General features: G+C 37.1%; 1 protein-coding gene across 1 annotated transcript in view; it reads left to right on the top strand.

Annotated features, from left to right (window-relative positions):
- LOC307166773 (uncharacterized protein) overlaps positions 1–23064 on the top strand; it is a 419028-nt gene that overhangs the window by 384415 nt on the left and 11549 nt on the right. The window contains exons 35-41 of the mRNA XM_079885410.1: positions 437–877; positions 1983–2414; positions 4787–5200; positions 6771–7181; positions 13125–13538; positions 14938–15387; positions 20933–21373. Coding sequence (XP_079741536.1) covers positions 437–877; positions 1983–2414; positions 4787–5200; positions 6771–7181; positions 13125–13538; positions 14938–15387; positions 20933–21373 — 3003 coding nt within the window. The remainder of the gene's footprint in view (positions 1–436; positions 878–1982; positions 2415–4786; positions 5201–6770; positions 7182–13124; positions 13539–14937; positions 15388–20932; positions 21374–23064) is intronic.

The raw sequence follows: 23064 nt of genomic DNA, 5'->3' as shown, positions 1-23064 counted from the left end.
TGCTCACAATAAATTAATGAAATCAATGTATATGTTGGGTAGACAATATAAATGTGATCGTGAACCAGAATTGAAAACATTGAATTGAAGTGTGGTTTTGTCGACACCACAGCGGCCGGATGCATAAACTTCTTATACTTATACATTTCACACACATTTTCATTATTAAAAATTCAATAATCCATATTTACCCTTTCAGATTTCACTTCCAAAATATAAATTTTCGGTCCAGTTTATTTCGCTTCCACAAATTCATCAGAAAATTTGCTCAAACTTTGTTTTTTAACATTTTGTTTAGATTCCAAAATGTAGAAGCTGTATACAGAAATACGTATATTTTAATAAATATTCAATTTAGGATTATATTTTCACTTTTGTTCAAAATTGTATATTCTCCTACACTGGACAATAAAGTGATAATTATGTGTCTCCACAGATTTTGTGACATTATCTACATGAAGAGAGAAGCTGCTGTAAAGTTTCTGCTGAATCTGTTTGTTTCAGCATCAGAGTTTGATGCAAATACAGAAGAAAATTACACTGAACTATTAACATCTGTGTGCAGCTACACATCTTTCCCCTGTCATGAGAATAATTGTTATACCTGGGATCAGTGTGATCTCCTGCTGGATCTGTGGTCACATGTGAAAGACTATGAGACTCAAACAGGCAGGAGTGTCCTTCCAGCATTACAGCCAGTTTATCAGTCAGCTCCTGCAGTCTGGAGAATAAAGCTCTCAGAGAGAAAGAGCTCCATCCTCCTAGAAGTGCTGAAACTCCAAACAGAGAAGAAACCAGTAGAGCTGATAGACTGGACAGATGAAGAGAGTGAAGTGAGGGGATTCCTCCAGTGTCTGCCCTACATCTCACAGCTCAGGTGAGAGTCTCATGAGGAACAGACCAACCATGCTTGATTATTGTATTCAGTGCTCACAATAAAATTAATGAATTTAATGTACAGTGTATGTTAGGAAGACTATATATATATGGTATATAAACACTAAGTTGCTGTCACGGGAACACACAGGAAAATAGGAAGATCCAAGAGCAGTATGAAAGTTGTTTATTAAAGGGTAATCCATCTCGTAGTCATCCAGGCAAGGTTCAAAATCCATGATAGCAATCCAATAAACACAATAAACAAAACAAGAAACAGGCAAGAACGCAGACCAGAAGTGTAGTGACGATTAACAATGACTCCGTGACATGAACTGAAACAGACAGGGTATTTATACACAGACACTAACAATGTGATAGGGAACAGCTGAGTGCAATCAGGAGTGATGGGAACAGACAAGGATTATGGGAAATGCAGTTCCAGAAGTAATGGTGACAGGACGGGAAGAGACCTCTAGTGGACACCCGGGGAAACACAAACCAGACACTGTGACAGTTGCATGAACTTCTTTAGTCTTACAAGTTAGTCATCTAATTATTTTATTCAAGACTGATCATAACTGTTTTAAAAGAGTTACATAAAGATGTATATTGGTGTAATCTGAATCTGAAAAGTAAGTCTGATTAGCCCTAACTAACTGCTAGTTGTTCAGACTAGTTCTTGTGCAGTGTTGGGCAGTAACTAGTTACTAGTGATGCGTTACAGTAATATTACTTTCTCTGGTAACTATTAGTGTAACTAATAACATTTCTTTTTTTGTCACAATTTGAAATTAAGAAAATCCAATCATCCCTATCAATTTTCATAATCGTTGTTGTGACGTAATACAGGACAAAACAGCACTTGACTTTAATGGAGCTCTAGATTAAGTGTTTACTGTCAAATCAGAAAACAAACAGTGTAGAAACTGTCTGTCTGATGCAGGTTTACCTTCATATCAACTGCATATGTGCCAATGACATGTACTTGAAATGAAAGATTTGTGGAAATTACTCAAAGTTTTAATAGTATTAGGATTCCAAAAGATAGAAGCTATACAGAAATACTGGACAATAAAGTGATCATTATTTGTGTGTCTCCACAGATTTTGGGACGGGAAGAGAGAAGCTGCTGTAAAGTTTCTGCTGAATCTGTTTGTTTCAGCATCAGAGTTTGATGCAAATACAGAAGAAAATTACACTGAACTATTAACATCTGTGTGCAGCTACACATCTTTCCCCTGTCATGAGAATTATTATGATACTGAGTATCAGTGTGATTTCCTGCTGGATCTGTGTTCACATGTGAAGGACTATGAGACTCAAACAGGCAGGAGTGTCCTTCCAGCATTACAGCCAGTTTATCAGTCAGCTCCTGCAGTCTGGAGAATAAAGCTCTCAGAGAGAAAGAGCTCCATCCTCCTAGAAGTGCTGAAACTCCAAACAGAGAAGAAACCAGTAGAGCTGATAGACTGGACAGATGAAGAGAGTGAAGTGAGGGGATTCCTCCAGTGTCTGCCCTACATCTCACAGCTCAGGTGAGAGTCTCATAGGGAAAGTTACACTCATAGTTTGATTGTTTATTTTAATGTTGTCATTTGTATCCATTAATAAATAATGTTAATTTAGATTAATACATTTTAATACATTTATGTTGTTAAGTTGTTTTCAATCAGTCCTGGGCTGCGTTTCCAGATAACGATGGATCTTAGCACTTACGAGGATTTTCTATGAGCGACTTTACGAACGTTCGTGTTCATTTCACGTGCGTTTCACAAAAACGGACTTAGCTCGATCGCACGCAGCTGCGCTTTAAGTTCTACTTAAGAGTCGCTGTCCGTTTGTCAAGTGCTGAAATGTCACCTTGTAGAATGGCTCGTAATTGTAGCACACGCTTGTATTTTGAAACCAGCAAAATGGCTGAACCAAAAAAAAAAAAAAGAAAATACATTTTTCTAAAAGAGGAGATTGATGTCATTTTAGATGAGGTGGAGCTATACAAACGTATTGTTTTCAGCAGGTTTAAGGGCAGTCAAACAAATAAACTAGGAGGATATTGCTAGAAAACTGACTGCAACTAGAGGCCTGCTATTTTGCAAGTTCTCCCACTTAGAAATCATGGAGGGGTCTGAAATTGTCATCGTAGGTGCATGTCCACTGTGAGAGACATAATCTAAAAAAAAAAATCCAGAAATCACAATGTATGATTTTTTAACTATTTATTTGTATGATACAGCTGCAAATAAGTATTTGAACACCTGAGAAAATCAATGTTAATATTTGGTACAGTAGCCTTTGTTTGCAATTACAGAGGTCAAACGTTTCCTGTAGTTTTTCACCCGGTTTGCACACACTGCAGGAGGGATTTTGGCCCACTCCTCCACACAGATCTTCTCTAGATGAGTCAGGTTTCTGGGCTGTCGCTGAGAAACACGGAGTTTGAGCTCCCTCCAAAGATTCTCTATTGGGTTTAGGTCTGGAGACTGGCTAGGCCACGCCAGAACCTTGATATGCTTCTTACAGAGCCACTCCTTGGTTATCCTGGCTGTGTGCTTCGGGTCATTGTCATGTTGGAAGACCCAGCCTTGACCCATCTTCAATGCTCTAACTGAGGGAAGGAGGTTGTTCCCCAAAATCTTGCAATACATGGCCCCGGTCATCCTTTCCTTAATACAGTGCAGTCGCCCTGTCCCATGTGCAGAAAAACACCCCCAAAGCATGATGCTACCACCCCCATGCTTCACAGTAGGGATGGTGTTCTTGGGATGGTACTCATCATTCTTCTTCCTCCAAACACGTTTAGTGGAATTATGACCAAAAAGTTCTATTTTGGTCTCATCTGACCACATGACTTTCTCCCATGACTCCTCTGGATCATCCAAATGGTCATTGGCAAACTTAAGACGGGCCTTGACATGTGCTGGTTTAAGCAGGGGAACCTTCCGTGCCATGCATGATTTCAAACCATGACGTCTTAGTGTATTACCAACAGTAACCTTGGAAACGGTGGTCCCAGCTCTTTTCAGGTCAAGGGCAGTCAAACAAATAAACTAGGAGGATATTGCTAGAAAACTGACTGCAACTAGAGGCATTAAAAGATCAGGGAAGGAGGTCAGGAAGAAGTGGCAAGCCTATCTCAAAAGGAAATGGGCACTGCAGAGGACAACATTTAATAAAACAGGTGGTGGGCCCAATGAGTCCTCCCTTCTCACAGCAGAGGAAGCAAAGGCCTTGTCAATACTTGGATAGATAGAATATAAATGCCCAATACATGGTACAAGTCATTGACAGATTTTTTTAGTTCATCCCTATTTTTCCCAGTCTTTGAAGCATATTTCATCTTTTATAAAAAAAATTGTTCATTCATTTAATTTAGATTAAAATTATTGGATTAAATTATTTCTATTTCTATTTTTTTTTTTTTTTTTTTATTCCTTTTTTAATTATTTCATTTAGAAATTCATTTAAACAAAAAACAAGTAATAAAGTGTACAATAAACAATCGAAAAGTACAATCGAAACCTTATAATCACATTGCACTTGAATAAAGGTGTAATCTGCCGGTTGTCCTGCAGGTGACCTCATAACTCTGTCTTCTTACGATGCACTTAGGGATTTACGATTACTCCAGAGCACTTATAGATCTACGATGATTTTCAAATGCTACTTAAATTACGATGCTTTTGGGAAACGGACCGTAATATTAAGATCAGTCGTACGATCGTTTTTACGATCTTCTTTGGCTTACGATGCTTTTGGGAAACGCAGTCCAGCACATCTCAGTTTTCAAGGTCAATTGTCATTCTGTGTAAGCACAGTATTCCCATTTTCATGCTGGTGTTGCTGGTCTTTTTTTAAAAGTATTCATTCTAGCTCTCACATGTAACAAAAACTTTCACTGTTTTTGTAGGTTACCTCCTTCACAGAATGAATACTTGAAAGTAACTGACTGGAGATTGAAATTAACGGTACTTGATATGTGTCTGCAAGTGCCTGTTTTAAAGAATGAAATCACAAAAACATCTATGGATACATTATACTCTTACATATCCTATGGAAATTGTGATTTCCTGCTGGATCTGTGTTCACATGTGAAGGACTATGAGACTCAAACAGGCAGGAGTGTCCTTTCAGCATTACAGCCAGTTTATCAGTCAGCTCCTGCAGTCTGGAGAATAAAGCTCTCAGAGAGAAAGAGCTCCATCCTCCTAGAAGTGCTGAAACTCCAAACAGAGAAGAAACCAGTAGAGCTGATAGACTGGACAGATGAAGAGAGTGAAGTGAGGGGATTCCTCCAGTGTCTGCCCTACATCTCACAGCTCAGGTGAGAGTCTCATCAGGAAAATTACACTCATAGTTTGATTCAGTTTATTTTAATGTTGTCATTTATATGCATTAATTAATAATGTTGTCAATTTAGATTCATTTGAAATACATTCATATCAGATCCATTAGTGATGTAAGCTTAATTTCTGTTGTCTTAATGTAGCTGAAGTTTTTGGCTGCATTTACTGTAAGATAAAAATTTTGACTTCAGAAGGTTGTGCAGATCTTCCAATCCGATCTCACAGCAATTCGTACAAATTTTACAAGTTGGCTAATTTGTATGAATTTATACGAATGACCTACACCTGACCCTGCCCCTACACCTACCCATCACGTGGGTTTAGACAAATCATACAAATTTGTATGAATTAGCCACCTTTTACTCACTCGTACGAATTGGTCATGAGATAGCGTCAACCTCCATAAAATCTTAATCTTTAACTAGTTTAAAACTTGCAGTAAGCTTCAGGAGCCTGTTAACATGAGCACCTCTATAGCCTTGGGTGACCAGCTCTCTCTTTCTTGTCACTCCATTGTTCTCCACTGCTGGACAGGTTACCAAAATGAAATGGTAAAGTAGGCGTTGATGTGTTGTTGTGGAGTTGGTCAGATGAAAATATCTACTATAATCTAATTTCACAATGTGGAGGAAGTAGAAAACAATTAGAGCAATCATTTAGCAGCTTGGTTTCAACTTATGACAATTTTTGGAGGGTCTGAAAAGTTTTTTTCGTTGTAGAATGACATCTTATATGTCAAAAGATCAAAGAAAATGTGATTCCTCATTTCATAAATGCTTTATTGGTCAACAAACATAATACTGTGGCTGATTCACCAGAGAAAAGGGGAAAATGTGGCTCTACTAATATCGACTTTGGGAACTAGGGATGTATGATTTAGACAAGAAGTCTCAGCTAGGCAATACCTCTTCTGAAACGTGTTGGTCTTGTGTTGTGGCGACTAACAACTGGATCTGGCAACACATCTGTTTGTGATCAGCGGTTCTGTGTTTCCTGAGTTTATAATGTTTCTTCCACACAGTGAGACTCACAGCTGATACGTGAATATATTTCGGTTTCTGGATATCTGGGGAATAAATGGAATTGGTTGACAGTGTAAATGCAGCCAAAGTGTTTACTAATGCATCAGTAATGGTGGAGGAACCATCTATCTGACAGAGATTTACAGTAACATCAACTGAATCTGTTAATTAAACTAATAATGTAGAACTTGTGGTTTCAGGAAATTATTTCAATTACTGTATTTGTTTCATTATGTTTCACAGTTTATTTGCAGTTATGCACTCTTTTTTGTTTGAAGAATGTAATTGATTTCAACTAGTGTGGTTCAATTTGCCAATAATCATTTGATATTTTGCTACAAAAAATACAATTCCACCTCAGAGCAAAACTGAAAACTAAAGATAATTATTAAAACATCTGTTCATCACTTTTCACTTCAGTTACACTGACCTTAGGTATTGTCTGACAAACTGTTTTATTAATTTCAAGAATCTTTATTTGTCTCCTTTGTCATCTCTAACTGAATCTGGTTCATTCTTTCTTTAGATTTGTTGAACCACAGAATAAATCATCTGAATCATGGGAGAAAAGAAAGAGATTCATACTGGATTTGTGTCTGCAAGCTGCTCTCCACCAGAAAGAGACAATAGAAGAAACTGTGAAGAAACTGCTGTCATCTGTGAATTATGAGAGATGTGATTTCCTGCTGGATCTGTGTTCACATGTGAAGGACTATGAGACTCAAACAGGCAGGAGTGTCCTTCCAGCATTACAGCCAGTTTATCAGTCAGCTCCTGCAGTCTGGAGAATAAAGCTCTCAGAGAGAAAGAGCTCCATCCTCCTAGAAGTGCTGAAACTCCAAACAGAGAAGAAACCAGTAGAGCTGATAGACTGGACAGATGAAGAGAGTGAAGTGAGGGGATTCCTCCAGTGTCTGCCCTACATCTCACAGCTCAGGTGAGAGTCTCATCAGGAAAATTACACTCATAGTTTGATTCAGTTTATTTTAATGTTGTCATGTAAATGACAAATAAATAATATTGTTAATTTAGATTCATTTGAAATACATTTATGTCAGATCCATTAGTGATGTACGCTTAATTTCTATTGTTTTAATGTAGCTGAAGATTTTAGCTGTAAGACTGTAAGACAGATCTGTTGTTTTGATACTGTCTTGATACTGTTTTGATACGGTCTGAAATTGATATATTTGATATTGTTTTGATAGTGTCTGCCCTACATCTCACAGTTCAGGTCTAGATACTTTATATTTACAATTAATTGTTATATTTGACAAAATCAGTCAATGAAGCCATAATGCGTAATTCTGTCTTTGTAACGATGCAAATACAAGTTCTACAGGTGAAATAGTTTTACAGGTGCAAATTTGTTTTGACTGGTTTATATTTTATCGTTCCCAGTTAAGAGTGTGGCAACAATCAATCATACTATACTTGACAATGTGATAGAAAAAAAAAGTAATCCATTTTTTACTTTGAATCAATATTCCTCAGAACAGCTTTTCTCACTTTATCGTACTCTGACTCTGGAAGAATCTGGACTACTATTTAGTCCGTCTCTAATATTGCTCAGATATTGCCTCTAATATTGCCAAAAATAACAACCACTTCTTTAATTCCCCAAAACTAATACAATTAATGACAGATCATTCTAAATAGAGTAGAATAAAAAGCTTTTCTGAGACAGTCTGAGAAAGTTTTTGGTCACATTTTACAGTACGGGTGCACTAATAAGCATTAATTCATGCTTAACTAATGCACAGATAATCATGTGTTAATTTATGACTCATGAAAAACTAAAGCATTCATTTATTACTGCATCAGCAACTAATAAAGAGTCTTTGTGATTAATAGATAAAGCAATATATTAATTGTTATTAATTAAATGTGTCATAATGTATTAATTCCTTAATAACATATTGTATTAACTAATAGTGTAAATTAATGTGTTAATTACCACAATTGGTTGAAGCTATGTATTCCAACTTCAAATTGTCTGCTTTAATTAATCATTAGCTAATGATTTGCAAATGTTTTATTATGAATGAATGAGGCATTTATATAGCGCTTTCATATGTACTACTGTACACCCAAAGTGCTTTACAATCATATAAGACTATCAATCTCATAGTCATTATGTTATGACTTCACTTGTTGAGGCACATGACTATTAACTAATTGTTATGTAATACGTCATTATGGATTTGACATCCACCCTAAGCCATGGATTTCAATTTCCAGCCGTCTACAACCGGGATTCAACTGTATACCATGAACTGCCGCTTCTAGTAGTACCTCGTTGTTCATGGCACAGGAATATGTCAGGTTAAGCTTGAGGTCTAGGGTTCAAAGGTGGAACTCTGAGAACATGCTCTGCTATTTCATAACACTGTGTCTAGACGCACAAATACAATATAATGTCCATTATAGTCAGTGATAGTGATGCTACGCTGGATGAGGCACGACTAGGGTTGGGTACCGAAACCCGGTTCCAATAGGGAAATAGTTCCAATAGTAACCAGACCGAATAAGAACGAAACTTTCGGTGCCTGACGTTTTTTTACCGCCCCCTATAAAACATCTCGCGGCACGAATGATCCAATAATAAAACATCTCCAGTTAACCAGCAAAGCATTCATTTAGTTCGTTTGTTAAATAAGAGACGATCTAGCGCTGAAATGTGTTTTTTTAAACCAAGTGATCAAAGTGCTCGTTGCCGCTGCGATCAGTGGCGCGGATACAGTGTTTTCTCGTGGCTCGCGCACACCGCACTTTTCTTCACTCGGACGCGCGCTTCAATACGTTGCGGAGATCGATCTATTTATGAGGCGCCGTCTATATGATTATGTGCGCGGAGAGTTTGTGTGTGCGTGCTCGCGTCTCAGATGAGTATGTGCGCGGATATGTGTGTGTGTGTGCTCGCGTCTCAGATGAGTATGTGCGCGGAGAGTTCCGCGCGTCTAGTGTGTGTAGAGTTTGCGTGTGTGTGCGTGAGCGACTTTAGAAGTTGTGCATTTCATATTAGTTTGAGCATTCAGCAGTATACATGTATGTGTGACTACCTAGTATACGTGTATGCAAGGGTTTCATATGTGCGTGAATGAAGTTTGATTTAAGCCCTAGATGGCGCCTCATTCGTTCTGGTGAAATCTCAAAATATAATGGACACAAAGTGTCCCTGCTTGATATACAACCACTGATGAGCATAATCGGTTTAAAAAAAAAAAAAAAAAAAAAAAACTACAAATGCGGAATAGAACCCAAAACCTCTGACACGCTTGACTAAAGTTCAAGTTCAGCTGCCAGTGTTCCTCTTCGGGTAAGTCTAGTATTTTAATGCCAACTGCAAATCTTGCATATCAAGTATGAAGTATATCAATATCAAGTATATTTATATGAGGCTATACTGTGTGTGTTAAATATTTCTGCTCAGTGTCAGATATTTCTCTGTTCTGTAAAAGTCATAATATGAGAAGACAAAATTTTGATCTTAACTCAAGTGTTTTGTGCTACATCAGTAGCCTTTTAAAGGGCACCATTTTTCATTTAATCAGAAAATCTTTCTCAGAAAATCACACACACACACACACACACACACACACACACACACACACACACACACACACACACACACACACACACACACAGACAGACAGAGGTATTATTTTTTTGATAAAGTGTGTGCAGTTTAGTTTTCTTAAGTACCGTTTCAAGAACCGTTTAAGCCTGGAACCGTTTGAAAAATACAGAGTAGGTACTGGTATGGGATAAAACCCAACCAATACCCAACCCTTGGCACGACAATACATGACACAGCAAAACCCTGACAGTAAACTGATGCCACTTTCTATTTCTGATGTACTCCAAGCTCTTGCGCTACTTCTGTTATGAAGGACGAATTAACTTGCAATGGTCTGTCATGTCCAGTGTAGACAGCTGTTGCGGTTTGACGCGATAATGGTCACGTCCAGTTTAAACACAGTGTAACAGCGGTCAGTTGGTCAGATTCTGGTGTGCTGATATTTGTGTTCAGCCCAACTTACCCATCCTTCAAACACATTCATTCATTACATTCACTGCATGTGCCACCGTCAAACCCATGAATGACATATCACTTTACAATTAGTTAATAATTATGTGCCCCAACAAGTAAAGTCATAACATAATGATACATTTGCAAATCATTAGTTAATGATTAATTAAAGCAAACAACTGGAAGTTTAAGTACATAGCTTCGACCAATTGTGGTAATTAACACATTAATTTACACTATTAGTTAATACAATGTGCTATTAAGGAATTAATGCATTGACACATTTAATTAATAACTTTATGTATTACTTAATCTATTTATCATATAGACGCTTTATTAGTTGCTGATGCAGTAATAATTAATACTTCATTAGTTCTTCATGAGTCATGCATTAACACATGATTATCTGTGCATTAGTTAAGCATGAATTCATGTATATTAGTGCACCCGTATTGTAAAGTGTTACCGCTTTATTTATCAGCCACTCTGCTATCACCAATAGTTTCAAACGCCTGTACATCCCCAGATAGATGGACCTCAGGTGCACACATGCACACTTTTTGGGAACAATTTATCTTACATGTTTATTAATGTCTGTGACTGTAGTCAGATTATTTTGACAGTCATTTTGTACTTTAAGGCACTTTTTACTCTTTTATATAGTGTTTGTGTTTGTAACTGAGCTGCAGTAAAAGTCCACACTGTGTCTGTAAACTAAACCAAACGTACATTTTGGAGTTATACTCTTACAAAGAAAATGTATATCCGTAAACAATTATGATCATAGATTTAAGAATCACAGTCTTACAAAAAAATAATGACATGTGTTGCTGCCAATTTTTAACTTGTGCTTAATTTGTCAAATATACTTTGTAAATATGTTATTCATGCGAACTTTGACCTGAACAAATGGCATCAAAGTTTTTGGAGTATTATTACCACAATTTTATATATTTACTATACTTACTAGTCTTGCATAACTTAAATTGTAAGAGATAATGTACAGTCAGCTGGTCATTATTACAAAATAAACCTGACAGAGTGTTCAGGACTGACATGCTGATTCTCACCACAAACTTCAGAGGATGAAATACTCTTCTGTCTCCTGCTGATCACATATTGTATCAGATTATATTTGACAAGCTGTTTCAGTAGATCAGTGTCAGTTGATCATTTTCATATTAACACTTCCTTTCCTTTGTCATCTCTAACTAAATCTTTTTTCAAAAGTGTGTTAAACTGTTTAGAAGCAGATCTCCTAGAAGTGGTAAATCTTCACTTCTCTCTGGGAGTTTTCCAAACTCCCTGAAAACTGCAGTTGTCAAGCCCCTCTTGAAAAAGAGCAATCTGGATAAGACCATATTAAGCAACTATAGACCGATCTCAAATCTTCCTTTCATAGGCAAGATCATTGAAAAAGTTGTCTTCAATCAGCTGAACAAATTCTTAAGTTTGAATGGATACTTTGACTATTTTCAATCTGGTTTCCGACCACACCACAGCACAGAGACAGCGCTCATAAAGATAATAGATATTATTCGCTTAAATACTGATTCAGGCAAATTATCAGTGCTGGTACTGCTCGACCTCAGTGCTGCATTTGACACTGTTGATCACAACATACTTCTTGACAGGCTGGAAACCGTGCCAAAACTTTCTTCAGTTAAACAAAGACAAAACTGAAGTCATTGCATTTGGAAACAAGGATGAAGTTCTCAAGGTGAACGCATACCTTGACGCTAGAGGTCTAACATCTAAATTGTTATTGTAATGGACTCCTCCCTGGCCTTCCCAATAAGACCATAAGACAGTTGCAGCTCATTCAGAACGCTGAGCAGAACCAGAAAATATGAACATATCACACCAGTCCTCGGGTCTTTACACTGGCTCCCAGTTACATTTAGGTTTGATTTTAAAGTATTATTACTGATATAAATCATTCAATGGCCTAGGACCTCAATACATTGCAGATATGCTCACTGAATATAAACCCAGCAGATCATTAGGTTCACATCAGCTAGAAATACCAAGGGTTCACTCTAAGCATGGCGAGTCTGCTTTTAGCTACTATGCTGGAACCAGCTTCCAGAAGAGATCAGATGTGCTCCTACTGTAGTCACATTCAAATCCAGACTCAAAACTCTTCTGTTTAGCTGTGCATTTAAATGAATGAGCACTGTGCCACTGTTCGTTCAGCTGATTACACTGTATTTTATCTCTGAATTCTTCCTTTTGATTCTAAACTGAACTCAAATGGCACTGATTGATAACCGGTGTTTTGTGAAGGGTATTGTAGTAGTGGGGGAAACCCTGATGGTCCTGATGAGCAAATTTGTGAGCCAGTGCTCACCTTTCTATGGTGGAGTTTGAGAGGGATTGACTCATGACGGTCAAGGGAACACTGTGGTGACTAGTACAGATTACTAGTCTGGTACGGACTATCAAGAGAACACTGTGGTGACTAGTACAGATTACTGGTCTGGATTGGTACAGATTCCTAATCTGGTGGGCTCAGATAATCCACGGTATATGAAAATCCACAGAAGAATACTGACCGTCATGGGGAAATCTCAGAGTCAAAATAAGATACACCGGTATTTTGCCAGATGAGAACTTTATTTACTATTTTAATTCATTTTACTCTAATTCATTTTATCACTATATCATTTATCTCTTTTAATTCCTTTTATAACTGTTTTAATTTTCCCTGCTTTTATTTTGTCTATTTGCAAAGCTCTATGAATTGCTATAGTGTGATTACTTTTATTCCTTTCTATGTAAAGCACTTTGAATTGCCATAGTGTATGAAATGTGCTATATAAATAAACTTGCATTGCCTTTCTTTAGATTTGTTGAACCACAGAATAAATCATCTGAATCATGGGAGAAAAGAAAGAGATCATTCATACTGGATTTGTGTCTGCAAGCTGCTGTTCACCAGAAAGAGACAACAGAAGAAATTGTGAAGAAACTGCTGTCATCTGTGAATTATGAGAGATGTGATTTCCTGCTGGATCTGTGTTCACATGTGAAGGACTATGAGACTCAAACAGGCAGGAGTGTCCTTCCAGCATTACAGCCAGTTTATCAGTCAGCTCCTGCAGTCTGGAGAATAAAGCTCTCAGAGAGAAAGAGCTCCATCCTCCTAGAAGTGCTGAAACTCCAAACAGAGAAGAAACCAGTAGAGCTGATAGACTGGACAGATGAAGAGAGTGAAGTGAGGGGATTCCTCCAGTGTCTGCCCTACATCTCACAGCTCAGGTGAGAGTCTCATAGGGAACAGACCAACCATGCTTGATTATTGTATTCAGTGCTCACAATAAATTAATGAAATCAATGTATATGTTGGGTAGACAATATAAATGTGATTGTGAACCAGAATTGAAAACACTGACTGAACTGAAGTGTGGTTTTGTCGACACCACAGCGGCCGGATGCATAAACTTCTTATATTCTTACAAATTAGTCATCTCATATTTTTCTTCTTCAAGACTGATAATAACTGTTTTAAAAGAGTTACATAAAAAGGTATATTGGTGTAATTTAAATCTGTAAAGCAAGTCTGATTAGCCCTAACTAACTGCTAGTTGTTCAGACTAGTTCTTATAACACAGTTTTCACTAAGCGTCTCTGTTTCTGCATCTGGCCGCTGGCAGTCGTGTTGTAAGTAAATCTGTTGTTCAAATCCTTCTCTCACTCTTGTTCAGTCAGTCTCTGTAGAGATTGATTTTGTTCATGTATTTCTATTGTAACAGCTTCATGCAGCTCACAGTACGATTATATATGTGGTTATAATCAATCAAGCTACAGTGGGTTTCTGCATAGTAAATATTCATCACACAATACTTTATCAAATATTTGCAAGATTAAAAACACCACACATTACTCTTGACTTTCACAGTTAGTGCTCAACGATGAGGCCAGTTATATTCTGATTAACACACTGGATGAAGTCAAGATACAATCACATTATCTGTTGCCTGTTCATCCGTCTTTAGAAACACCAAACCAGTACAATTTCAACTGGACTAAACAATGTAGACAACACTTTAAGAGACTAATAATGTTTTAGGCAAACTGAAATGTAATGTTTAAAGTGTGTAAACGTGATTACTGATGTGACGTAATACAGGACAAAACAGCACTTGACTTAATGGATATGGAAGTAAAATAATGACAAATATTTTTTAAACAAAAAGCTTGTTGAATTGCACTACTTGAAAAAAAGTGCATTGCATTAACCCTGCTTGTATTTTAATGCTTTGTATTTTCAGGGCTTGCATTTTTATGGGCTGAAATTCAACATGGTTGTATATTCAAGCTGTGAATATTTCAATTCAAAACATTTCACACACATTTTCATTATTAAAAATTCAATAATCCATATTCACCCTTTCAGATTTCACTTCCAAAATATTAATTCTATTTAAAAATACAACCTCTAATATTCAACAGGCAATGTTCAGTCCATTTTATTTCGCTTCCACAAATTCAGTGATTCAAATATGACAGAAAATTTGCTCAAACTTTGTTTTTTACATTTTGTTTAGATTCCAAAAGATAGAAGCTATTCAGAAATACTTATTTTACAAAATATTCAATTTAGGATTTTATTTTCTCCTACACTGGACAATAAAGTGATAATTATGTGTCTCCACAGATTTTGTGACATTATCTACATGAAGAGAGAAGCTGCTGTAAAGTTTCTGCTGAATCTGTTTGTTTCAGCATCAGAGTTTGAGGCAAATACAGAAGAAAATGACACTGAACTATTAACATCTGTGTGCAGCTACACATCTTTCCCCTGTCGTGAGAATTATAGTGGTTATCATATTCAGATGAATCAGTGTGATTTCCTGCTGGATCTGTGTTCACATGTGAAGGACTATGAGACTCAAACAGGCAGGAGTGTCCTTCCAGCATTACAGCCAGTTTATCAGTCAGCTCCTGCAGTCTGGAGAATAGATCTCTCAGAGAGAAAGAGCTCCATCCTCCTAGAAGTGCTGAAACTCCAAACAGAGAAGAAACCAGTAGAGCTGATAGACTGGACAGATGAAGAGAGTGAAGTGAGGGGATTCCTCCAGTGTCTGCCCTACATCTCACAGCTCAGGTGAGAGTCTCATGAGGAACAGACCAACCATGCTTGAGTATTGTATTCAGTGCTCACAATAAAATGAATGAATTTAATGTAAAGTGTATGTTAGGAATACAATATATATGTGAACCAGAATTGAAAACACTAAGTTGCATGAACTTCTTAGACTAGTCTTACAAGTGAGTCATCTAATTATTTTATTCAAGACTGATCATAACTGTTTTAAAAGAGTTACATAAAGATGTATATTGGTGTAATCTGAATCTGAAAAGTAAGTCTGATTAGCCCTAACTAACTGCTAGTTGTTCAGACTAGTTCTTGTGCAGTGTTGGGCAGTAACTAGTTACTAGTGATGTGTTACAGTAATATTACTTTCTCTGGTAACTAGTAGTGTTACGATTTCCTGATTGGTCTAGGGGAGGAAAGCAACAGCAAACATGGATGGTGGTGAAATGAATGTGAACAGCATGTTTCGCAACAGCCCCAAAAAAAACCCACATAATATTTCAGGAAAGAAAGTAGTTTTTATTTACAAAGTAAGCAAAAGAGGGGTATCAGATTCAGAAGGGGATATTGCCAAAACAACAAAAATAATCAGTCTAACTCCTTATTAACCAAACTACTTAAACTAAAAGAAAAGAAAACAAGAGTACAGCAAAATAAGATAACTCCCTTGCTAACATAAACAGGAGAAAAAGTCAAGTTCAAAATAAACGGCACCCCCCTCCCCACTAACCCCACAAATAAAGAAATAAATGATTAACTAGCAAACTTCAAGTAAACCAAGAGAAAAACAGATGAATTAAACCATACAATGAATAATCATTGAAGTTAACACTCACTTCTGCCTTTTAAGTAGTGATGGTGAAATGAAGCTTTGTGAAGCACTGAGGCTTTCCCCTCAAGTGTATCATAAATTGGTTCATTACTCAAAGCTTTTTAACATGGTGCACACTAACGACATCTTGTGGTCAAAAGGTGGAAAAGCCCAAAAAAAAGCAAAAATAAATAAATAAATAAATAAATAAATAAATATATATATATATATATATATATATATATATATATATATATATATATATATATATTATGTAATAAATCATTTTGTGCAATGAAAACCACAAAGCAATAAAAATCATCAGTGTTAGTGTTGATGTTTACACAATGTATGAACAAATGAGTCTATGAATTAATTTATGAAACAATTAATACATAGGAGAAATTAACTCTGCTTTGTTCAACAAATGCAGCCTTAAAACTTTAGCCGTAGTCCTAAACCTATGAGTTCATAGGCAAGGCTCATATAGGCATATATAATCAAATTAAAAGAAAACTAATGTGGAATGGTGAAGTGCTGGGTAGTGAAAGTGCTTGTGAACCGGGGAGTTGGGTAAAAGAAATTAAAGATTTTTATTAAGGAACAGGACTTGTTCAACAGTGTGAGGGCTGAGTCTATTTCTTTTTTTGTTTACTACTTCCCCTGCCTTTGAGAATATTCTCTCACATGGGACTGAGGAGGCAGGAGTGCATAACAATTCCAGGGCAAGACAATGAAGATGCGGATAGACACCCTTTTGAGTAGCCCGGAAATGCAGGGGATCTTCTGTACGTGGAATATTTGGGTCACTGAGGTAGCGTCGAACTTCAACTGTGGCATCTGCTGTCGCATTTTTAATTTGTCTGGATTCCACGACATGACTGTCCAGTAGATCCCACAGACCTTTACCTGAAAAAGAATAGAATAATACAAATACAAGTTTAATGGAATTCAATGTATTTCTCTGCAATAGCTACATGCATGATCCATGCCAAATGTAATAAAACACAAACATACACACACACACACAAACATACACATACACACACACACACACACAACAAACAGTACCTGAGTGGGTTGCATCGCTGCCTGTGGCTCCTGTTGGCTCTGGTTGTGATGAGGAGATTTGAGAGGATGGGGTGTTTTGGGCTGCTCGTATGATTGCAGCACATTCTCACAGCAGTCTGTGCATTTGACTGGCTGCCGAAGCCGATAGTTTTGAAGCGTGGATCAAGCAGAGTTGCTAGAGTCATGATGCTCATAGTTTCATATGTAGACATCCTCTCAGAAAGAAGTCTCAGGAGGTTGTTGCACAATTACAAAGCCATCTCATCATGAACCTGTGAGCTTTCTGAGGTGATTGCATGCCTCAGCATTCTTATAAGAGGAATCACCTTTGACCCTGACACTCTCTTCTCCTCTGACAATTCTGTGGAAGCCTCACTGTAATTACACAATACACCCAGACATTCATTTACTGTCTGGTACTCTTCTGAAGTCAATGGTATGAGGCTTGTCTTCAGAGTAACCAAAGCAGCGCCTACTGGCTCCCTCTGAGCAAAGAGCCGCTCTAACATGGCATATGTGCTGTTCCAGCGAGTTTCCACCTCTTGAATCAACTTGTGATTTGGTTTGCCCATCTGATTTTGTAAAACCAATAATCTTTCTCTTGCTGTTGTGCTAGACTTGAAATGTGCCACAATCTTCCGTGCCTTTAGTCTAATATCCTCCAATCCTGGTGTTTGTTCTATTGCCTTCTTCACAACCAGGTTTAAGGCATGTGCTATGCAGTTTGTGTGGCGCAGCTTCAGGATGCTGGCACATGCTACCATGTTGGCAGCAGCATCAGTTACCGACACCTAACTTTGTTTTGAATGCCCCACTCCTCCATCAAAGCTGACTTGACTTCAGCTATATTTTCAGAAGTGTGACATTTGGAAAATTTTCCCACCCCCAGTAAAACGGAGGACATGTGAACATTTTCATTTATAAAATGACATGTCACTGCCAGATATGCATCCATATGCAGTGATGTCCACATATCGGATGTGAGGCTTACAGCTCTGGCCTTGTTCACCTCTTCTTTTGCCTTCTTTTTGGCCTCCTTGTATTTTTCCTCGACCATTTTCTTTAATGACTGGCGGGATGGAATAATGTAGTTTGGATCCAACATTCCCACAAACTCCTTAAAGCCAGCATCTTCAACAATTGAAAATGGCTGGTAATCTTTAACAATCATGTTCACCAAGGCCCCATCAATCATTTGTTTTCTGATCCCTGCAATACAGTAAAGTATTTAAAATATAACTGAATAATTACATAACTATGTAGCCTACTATTTAAGATACCTCATTAAAAATACAGAAATTGACAAACAAATAAATGAATGACTGATCAGAAGTCTTATACCTTGGTTGCTAGTTGTTGGTCCACTTCCAGAAGATGTGTTTTCATGTTTAGCTCTTAAATGTCTCAACATTGACGATGTGTTGTTGTTATTATAAGAAAGCTGTTGAGAACATATTAGGCACTCAACCTACAGAAGGAGGTCACATGTATTAACTGGGGTACTTTTTTTCATATACATAATGTAGGCCTATTATTTAACATAATATATTGTTTATTATACACTGAATATGCATAAAATTACATGTAAATATCAATTTACATTATAATTAATTCATATGTTTATTTTATATAAATTCGTAAATCATAATTCATTTTAAAATCATATTCTTATTACAAAATAATAAGAATAATAATTAGCTTACTTTATTTGTTGATACGGCCTGAAAATGCTGCCAGACTTCCGAACGGCCTCTTTTCTTGGCTGGTTTCATGCTGAAAATTCAAAAGAGCTCACTCTCTGTTTCAGTCTCAGTCGGCCTCAGCTCACTACCGAAGCACATGACACTCGAAACCTGCGCAAGGGGTTCGCGCTATTTTTGAATCAGAATATGAAGCAGTCACGTGGTTGTGTGTGGAAACGAAGCTTCGGACGTCACAGATCACGTGGTTATGGCAAAACGAATCAAGCTCCGATACACTGCTTCAATGTGTGATGTTTTGTTTTTTTGATACAAGCTTCCAAGCCTCGGTGCCGAACGTCACATCACTACTTTTAAGTCTCAATCATAGAGTGTGATCAAAAGAGACTAAAGAGTAAACTCTACTTAAATCAGTAGAACACAAGTGAGGTAAAGATACACAACAACACCATCAACGACTTGCTTCAACAAAACATCAAGTCTGGGGTTGAACATGAGACCTCAAAGCTGTTGCACACAGTCAAGCCTCCACCAACACAGCTCTTCTTCTTTCCAATTTTACGGCGGTTGGCATCCAGCTTTTTGGTGCATTACCGCCCCCCTCTGCTCCGGAGTGTGGATCAGACAATAGATTACAATACAGCTTTGTCCATTCCCTTTCCAACACTTACATAACACTCATTCCCCTCAAATAAACACTCACACACAAAACAAACTTTAATTATCGATTAAATCCTATTGAAAACTCCCGCCTCCCTTAAAAAAGACATCAATATTCTACTCTGTGTCCCATTTACTGCACTTAATAACCCTTTTAATGTGACCTCCTGCACCCCAATCTGCCTCAACTTATTCTTCATTACCTGCCTCTGCGTTTCATATCTCTTACAAATCATAATTATGTGCTCCACTGACTCCTCTTCTCGACATCCCTCACACAACCCTGTCTGGTGCTTCCCTATCATCTTTAGTGTTTTCCAACACAGCTCCTCTTCTTCTTCTTCTTCTTCTTCTTCTTCTTCTTCTTCTTCTTCTTCTTCTTCTTCTTCTTCTTCTTCTTCTTCTTCTTCTTCTTCTTCTTCTTCTTCTTCTTCTTCTTCTTCTTCTTCTTCTTCTTCTTCTTCTTCTTCTTCTTCTTCTATATATGTGCATTACCGCCACCTATCTTAGAAACCAACACAGCTCAGATGATGGTGTCAGTTTAAACACTCTCCTCCCAGCATCCAATCACAGCAGGGCATTGATTATTGGCATCAGGTGGAAACCATTTCTCCTTAGAAGAGAGACGGGGGGAGAGAGAGAGAAACAGAGCACAGCTTGGGCACAAACAAACAAAACCTTACGGCTCTGGATGTAACAGTAGTGTAACTAATAACATTTATTTTTTTGTCACAATCGCTAAAGATTTGAAATTCAAAAATCCAATCATCACTATCAATTTTCATAATCGTTGTTGTGTGTGTGCGCTCATGACTTCACCAACGCAGTAAGCTGGCTTTGTCTGAAGATGGAGAAGCTCAGATCATATAGCGGCTGAAAATACAGCCTTTGTTTAATTTTTTCTATGTTGCTGCTTTATTAAATAACAGAAGTTATTTAATAAAATTGTGGCTTATCATCAGTTTGAGACAGTTTTAACTAAGCGTCTCTGTTTCTGCATCTGGCCGCTGGCAGTCGTGTTGTAAGTAAATCTGTTGATATAATCCTTCTCTCACTCTGTTCAACCTATAATATTCGACAGGCAATGTCCGGTCCGTTATATTTCGCTTCCACAAATTCAGTGGTTCAAATTCGACAGAAAATTTGCGCAAACTTTGTTTTTTACATTTTCTTTAGATTCCAAAAGATAGAAGCTATTCAGAAATACTTATTTTACAAAATATTCAATTTAGGATTATATTTTCACTTTTATTCAATATTTTATATTCTCCTACACTGGACAATAAAGTGATAATTGTGTGTGTCTCCACAGATTTTGTGACATTATCGACATGGAGAGAGAAGCTGCTGTAAAGTTTCTGCTGAATCTGTTTGTTTCAGCATCAGAGTTTGAGGCAAATACAGAAGAAAATTACACTGAACTATTAACATCTGTGTGCAGCTACACATCTTTCCCCTATGATGAGGATTATTATGATAATGAGTATCAGGGTGATTTCCTGCTGGATCTGTGTTCACATGTGAAGGACTATGAGACTCAAACAGGCAGGAGTGTCCTTCCAGCATTACAGCCAGTTTATCAGTCAGTGTCTGCAGTCTGGAGAATAAAGCTCTCAGAGAGAAAGAGCTCCATCCTCCTAGAAGTGCTGAAACTCCAAACAGAGAAGAAACCAGTAGAGCTGATAGACTGGACAGATGAAGAGAGTGAAGTGAGGGGATTCCTCCAGTGTCTGCCCTACATCTCACAGCTCAGGTGAGAGTCTCATGGGGAACAGACCAACCATGCTTGATTATTATATTCAGTGCTCACAATAAATTTATGAAATCAATGTAAAGTGTATGTTAGGAAGACAATATATATGTGAACCAGAATTGAAAACACTAAGTTGCATGAACTTCTTAGACTAGTCTTACAAGTTAGTCATCTAATCATTTTATTCAAGACTGATCATAACTGTTTTAAAAGAGTAACATAAAGAAGTATATTTGTGTAATTTGAATCTGAAAAGTAAGTCTGATTAGCCCTAACTAACTGCTAGTTGTTCAGACTAGTATTTTTTTTGTCACAATCGCTAATGATTTGAAATTCAAAAATCCAATCATCACTATCCATTTTCATAATCGTTGTTGTGTGTGCGCTCATGACTTCACCAACGCAGTAAGCTGGCTTTGTCTGAAGATGGAGAAGCTCAGATCATATAGCGGCTGAAAATACAGCCTTTGTTTTTATTTTTATGAGTTGCTACTTTATTAAATAACAGAAGTTATTTAATAAAATTTTGGCTTATCATCAGTTTAAGACATTCTTTGTTTATTTGTAACTTTCATGGATTCACAAGCTGCAAAAATGATGCAATTACCAATTTTTTGAGGTGTAATGGAAAAGTGTTGTAACTAGTAGTGTAATTAATTACTGTTGGCCGGGAGTAATAAGTAAAGTAATAATAATATTTTTGAAAGGAGTAACTAGTAATGAGTAAATTATAAATGTTTTGAGTAACGAGCCCAACACTGTTCTCATGACAGTTTTCACTAAGCGTCTCTGTTTCTGCATCTGGCCGCTGGCAGTCGTGTTGTAAGTAAATCTGTTGTTCAAATCCTTCTCTCACTCTTGTTCAGTCAGTCTCTGTAGAGATTGATTTTGTTCATGTATTTCTATTGTATCAGCTTCATGCAGCACACAGTATGTGTATATATGTGGTTATAATCGAGTTACAGTGGGTTTCTGCATAGTCGAGCAACAATCTTAATCTCTCTGTCCAAATATACATCACACATTACATTATCAAATATTCACAGGATCTGAGCCTCTTCATTTTGGGGTCACACTGGCCCCTTCATGGTCAGAAGTGACCAAAGCCTTGAAATGTAACTTCTTTTTTTCTTCAGGGAAATCAATGTAATATTTCTTTGTTCAATAATATTTTTTTATTATTATTTAGAATTTTGAGGGGATTTTATGATACAATGCAGTTTTTATAAAATTTAATTTTTTTCCATTAAAATGAATATAATTGTTTTTTAAATTATTTTTCAATAAATGCAATATTAGGAAAGCCTTTAAAATAAGTTTTTAAAGTGAGAATAGTGTCACCTGGAGGCGTTAAAAACAAACGTGTGATGTCATGGTGTAACCACCTATAGATCCCTATAGAAATATATAGAGAGGCTTTTGGATTCTTTACAATTTATGTTTTATAAACAAATACTGTGATTGGCACAATACTGTGACGCGTGTGTGTGTGTGTGTGTGTGTGCGTGCGTGCGTGCGTGTGTGTGTGTGTGTGTGTATGTGTGTGTATGTGTGTGTCTGTGTGAGAGAGAGAGAATGGGAGTCTTTTGGGTTTTTTTGGTTTATGATTTATTGATTTTATTTCACAATTCGCATATTCTTAAAATCTGCTCTGATGCAGTCTTACCAGTTCATGTGTGTGTGTGTGTGTG

Source organism: Squalius cephalus, assembly GCF_949319135.1.
Source record: "Squalius cephalus genome assembly, chromosome: 11".
NCBI lineage: Eukaryota > Metazoa > Chordata > Actinopteri > Cypriniformes > Leuciscidae > Squalius > Squalius cephalus.
The sequence above is the reverse complement of the archived record's forward strand: the minus strand, read 5'-3'. Positions and strand labels throughout refer to the sequence as shown.